General features: G+C 64.1%; 1 protein-coding gene across 1 annotated transcript; it reads left to right on the forward strand.

Moving 5' to 3' along the window:
• The first annotated feature begins 370 nt into the window (after window positions 1-370).
• LOC113212942 (uncharacterized) lies at window positions 371-5,410 on the forward strand. The gene is made up of 4 exons (XM_052268593.1): window positions 371-727; window positions 2,885-3,219; window positions 3,328-3,504; window positions 3,581-5,410. Exons 1-4 carry the CDS (start codon window positions 386-388, stop codon window positions 5,340-5,342), a joined length of 2,616 nt encoding a protein of 871 aa, XP_052124553.1. The 5' UTR covers window positions 371-385; the 3' UTR covers window positions 5,343-5,410.
• Window positions 5,411-5,416: the final 6 nt, after the last annotated feature.

Consider the following 5,416-nt stretch of genomic DNA (forward strand, 5'->3'; position numbering starts at 1 on the left):
TAATTAGCAGAAGCACCAACCACTATCACACTGCACCCGCCCGCGAGGGTTGTCGTGCGCACACCGCACCACACACACACACACACACACACACACACACACACACACACAATGCCCCGCACTGATTGCCCGTGGAGTGCAACTCTCACGCACGCGTCCACACACACACACACACACACAGCAGCAGCAGAGGTGATCCATCATGGAAGGCCCAGGAGTCTCTCTGGCGCCATCCGCGAGGTGTGAAAGTACTCCAGGCTGCACGCACGGCCGCTCGGCACGGCTCCGCCCAGCTCTGCGCTATAGGAGGCCCCTGCGCTGCGCGGTCACGTCCACGTCAGGCCCATAAAAGCTCAAGCGCCAGTTAAAACGGCACCTCCCGCCGATGACCGCCTGCAGATGGCGCGGCAGATTCAGTAGAAAACGTTTTGAAAAGTGTAATCGCAGTTACATTAAACTAGGAGCTAATTGTTCTTGTTTTTGTCTGTTGTTGCAGCAGCTGGTGACGCTGGGCGACGCGTCTCTGCCGGCGAGGCTGCGGCACCTGCAGGTGGCGGGCGGCGGCCAGGTGGAGGTGAGGCTACTGCAGAAGGCGTTCGCGCACCTGCAGCTGCTGGAGCGGGCGACCTTCTCCAGGCTGCGCCGCCTGCTCGTCCGCCACCACGCCTTCACCAACGCCTCTAGCGACGGCCAGGGCTTCTCCGCCGGACGGGGCCTGCTCTTGGAGGTGAGTTGAGTCGCGTAAGCGTACTAGTACAGAGCACACCGAGGGTTACTTCACTAAATAAAATCATGTACGTCACTAAAGTAAAATCAGAAAGAATCAGAGTAAAAAAAAATATGAAAAAGTCAGAAAAAATCAGAAAGAAAAAAAATATTAACAAGAAAAACAAGTCAGCAAAATCAAAAAGTTAGAAAAAAAAGAGCACAAAAAAATCAGAAAAAGTCAAATCAAGAAAAATCAGACAAGTTAGTGTACCCTTAATTTTATAGTGAAGTACCATCGGAATACTACAACACAAAGCTAGGCCCTGTGGCTCAACAAGGCGGGGCGGCGGGCGGAACGGGACAATGCGAACCGAGGCGGGCAATCTGCCGATCTGAAGCGCGATGTGCGGGCCAGCCCGGTCCAGGCACAGGGCCGTTCATCACGTATAGTTTTGTGGGCGATGACGTATTCGGAAGCGAGTTCTCCGCCGTGCCTCACGGCTGGCGCACAGAGCGCAGTCTCTCTCTGGATCCCGGCCAAGTCCGAGTGAGCCGCGCGGGCACGGTCGTACACTTGGCAAAGTCCCGCACCCCTCTCTCTCTCTCTCTCTCTCTCTCACTACCCTCCACGGCGACGGCGAGGAGAGAGGGGGCACTACTTCATGGCGGTGCAGCTGCAGCGGCGACGGCGAGTCACTCTCAGGCGCACCCTGGACACGACACCCTGGTGCCCAACCGGCGAGGCGGGGGTTCACTTCTTATTGAATAATTTTATAGGGAAACCTCGACGGGTTTGATTCTTTATCATTTTAACACGGTACTTACACGTACGAGTCGTTTTTATTTTTATTAGGTACTTTTTCAACAAAATTGAGGAGAGCCTAAATTGCCGCCCGCCGCCGCATGCCGAGCCGCCGCCGCGTACACGTCGAGTGCTTACGGACGGCCCCCTTCCTGGGGCATAAATCACAGCGCAGCCATGTAGTGAAATGCCGCCCCGCCCCGCCTCGCCCCGCCCCGCCGCCTCAATAAGGGATGCGGGCCGGGCTGCGCTGCGGGCTGGTCGGCTACCTCGTGTGCGCGACCAGGGCCATGAATAGAACGGGCTGGGCAGTGCGTGGCTTGCCGGCGCGCCGCCGCTGCCGCCCATGTCTCTCCTCCTCCCTCCCATGGCGTCCTTATACCAACCGCAGCGGTGGCAGCGGGACATCAAAGTGAATTTATCGCCCGTGAGGTGCGAAAATGTACTGCACTCTCCTCCTGGTGCGCCGGCGGGCGGGGGATTCCTATCGTCACGCTATTATTACGAGTTTTATTATTATTTTCGGTCGCGAGCACGCGCGGAGGGCCACTCCCCCGATGTCGTCGTCGTCCTCATCCTCCTGTGTTCTTTTCATTATTATTATTGCCTCTCAGCAAATCAATTAATTCATTAAGACTCCCCTTGTGTCGCGCGCGCCATTCTCTGTTTTCGTGGCGGGCGGTCGCGGCATTTCCTTCGGCGGGAAATTAGTGTCTGCTTGTGAGCGGAAATACTTGAGGGCGAGCCGCGCCGCGCGGGGCCGCCGCGCCGCCGCCCCACAGCGCGCCCCACGACGAGCACCCCCCCCTCTCCCCTGCCTCCTCCCCCGTCTTGGAGCCATCAATGGAATGCAGAATGTGGCCGCATTGAACGCCGCCCCGCCGCCGCGCGCTCGCCGTTACGCCCCGCCCAACCACGCAACGCCACGCCACGGCCCTCACATGCTGCCCCCCGGGCGTGGTGGCTGCTCGGCTCCTCGCGACACAATAGGGCCGCACGCTGCAAAGTTTTCCCCCTTCGCTTTTGCCTGCGGCGTGCGGGACGTGCGGGGCGGGGCGGGGCGGCCGAGGCCCCTGCTTCATATTGAGACCCCACGTGCTCGAGGCTCACACACCGGCCGCCCTGGCCCTGCTATGCGCACGACGTACCTGGCCTCCCCGCCTGTTCCGAAATGCTGGCTCGAAAAAAATGACGTATAAATCATAATAAAAATTATCCTGCGGCGTGACTGTCGATGTATAGTTGGTGATAGTGCTAGTTGCTGGGTATCCAGCCGCGGGGAGCGCCTGACAGTTAGGCAAACCCTTCGGCGCGCCCGCCATCGCGTTGCCTATGCCTTACTCAGCCGGCGGTGTGTGTGTTCGTCTGTTCCAGATCGAGGACTGCGACGCGGTCGTGCTGGAGACGGACGCGTTCCTGGACGTGCGCGCGCCGCTGACGGCGCTCGTGGCGCGCACGGGCCACGTCGTGGTGCAGGGCTCGGCGCTGTCCTGGCTGCGCGCGCTCTCGCTCGTGGACGTGGCGCGGCTCGAGCTGCACGAGCACGCCCTGGCGCTGCGCGACGTGCACGAGCGCGCCGGCCCGCTCGCCAGCGTGCTCATGCAGAACGTCGTCCTGGCCGAGATCCCGCGCCACGCCTTCCCGTCGCCGCTCGCCGACATCCTCATCGTCGGCTCCGAGATCCGCGCCATCCGGAGGGACGCCTTCAGGTGCGTAGCTGTCTCCGCGCATCATATCGTGCGTGCCTCTGAGCCACGATGTAGAGGTTTTCTACATCGTGCTCTGAACGCTGCTAACCTCTACTTGTCCTTTTACAGCGCCCTTCAGATGCGCGCCGTGCGGCTGCTCGAGACGTCCGTGCACCGCCTCGACGGCGGCGCCTTCAGCGCCAGGACGCTCATCCTATCGCTCGAGATCCGGGGCGCGCGCCTGCACCAGGTGTCGTCCGGCGCCGTCAGCTCGGCCGTCAACAACCTCACCATCTCCAACTCAAAGTAAGTACATCGAGGTGGTGATCGCGACGGTCCCACCGCCAGCCCCACGACTAACGCCCTGTTGTTCTTCTGCCAGGCTGTACGAGGTGCTCGGCGGCGCCTTCAACCTGACTGTGGCCGCCGTGGCGCTGCGCCACTCCGTGCTGGAGCGGGTGCGGTCGCGGGGCTTCGCGCTCAACAAGTGGAACTCCATGGAGGTGCACAACAACACCTTCGCGTGGCTGGAGCCCTTCGCCTTCCAAGCGCCCTTCCGGTCGGCGCCCGGCGTGGACGCCTACCGCTTCCGCTTCACCGACAACGTGGTGACGAGCGCGCTGCCCAGGGCCTTCTCCTTCTCGGGGTCGGAGGCGGCCGCCGCCGAGGACGAGTGGGATGAGGGCGCGTACGACGGGGACGCCTCGGCGCCGCCGCCCTTCCTGCCCGCGGAGGTGCGCGGCAACGTGTTCGAGCGCGCGTGCCACTGCCAGATGCACGCCTTCCTGGACGAGCTCGTGTCGGCGCCCGCGCCCTGGCTTCCCTGGGTGCCGGCCGGGCTCCTGTTCAACACGAGCTCCTGCCTGGTGGACAAGCGGCAGGCGAGCTGCTTCGACCTGCCAGAGGGCGCCACCGCCATGCCCAACTACACGGCCGTGGTCTGCACCGCGGGCCTCGCGCCATGCGAGGTCGACGAGGACATCAACGACATCGGCGACCAGTCGCTGGGCGGCGCCAACGGCGGCGGCCTCGTCGACGGCTCGCCGGGGACCACGACGTACATCGAGGGCGGCGACTCGGCGCTCAACTTCGAGGCCGGGCTGCAGCGCGAGAAGAAGGTGCTCGCGGGCATATTTGTGGTCGTGGTGGCCAGCCTGGCGCTCGTGCTGGCCGTCAGCGGCGCCGCCTGGCTCGTGCGCCGCGGCGGCTCGTCGCGCTGCTCGTACACGGCGCTGTGCTCGCGCCTGCGCACCCTGGGCATGAGTGAGACCTCGGGGGCCGGCGGCGGGCTTGTCTCGGCCTCGTCGGCGCGCTCCATATCGCGGCTGTCGGTGCACGAGTACGAGCGCCAGCACTCGCACGCCACGGGCACGGGCGTCACGACCCTCACGCTGCACGAGGACGACGACGACGACGCCTGGATCCCGTGCGAGGACAAGGCCACGCAGACCCTGCCCGAGGAGCTGACGCAGGAGCTGCTGCAGACGCTGCGCGAGAAGCTCGACGACCCGGACAACTACAGCGAGGCGCGCGACATGATCGAGCACCTCTACGACCTCATCAAGGTGGAGGAGAGCTGCAACACCAACCACCGGTCGCTGTCGGACCTACACGAGGAGCTCGACAGCTACATGGACGAGGAGGAGGCCGACAACGGCGAACACGTCTACGACGTCATCCGGCCGCAGCAGAGGCCGTCGGCGCGGCCGCGCGGCGCCCGGGGCAGCCGCTGCACGGCGTCGGTGGGCACGCGGGCGCCCTCCCCGGACAAGCTGGTGGGCGGGCGGCTCGGGCCGGGGAACGGCGGCGCCCCCCAGGGCAACGTGTACACGCAGCGCCTGGGCGTGGGCCACGCGCGCCCGGCCGCCAACATGCTGCGCTCCATCGGCCAGAGCCTCGCCAGCCTGCACAGCGTGGCCGCCCCCGCGGGCGTCCCCGCCACCCCGCACCGGCCCGCCCCCGGCGTCCCCGCCATGCTCTGCGACTACGCCGAGCCCACGGACGCCAAGGTGCACGTGTACTGCGAGCTGCCGCCCAGTCACCCGCCCCCGGGCGCACCCGGCGCCGAGCCCCCCACCGCCCCCTGCAGCCCCGTCGTCTGCAGGATGGCAAACCGGCCGCTGCCCAGCAAGCCCAGCAAGTAGCGGATCCGATACCGATCTCATTTTTTTTGAGGATGAAATCGTACAGCTATTTCTCAAAAAACCAAAACTTTGTC

This window comes from Frankliniella occidentalis, unplaced genomic scaffold, assembly GCF_000697945.3.
Source record: "Frankliniella occidentalis isolate FOCC.00 unplaced genomic scaffold, Focc_3.1 Scaffold72, whole genome shotgun sequence".
Taxonomy (NCBI): Eukaryota; Metazoa; Arthropoda; class Insecta; order Thysanoptera; family Thripidae; genus Frankliniella; species Frankliniella occidentalis.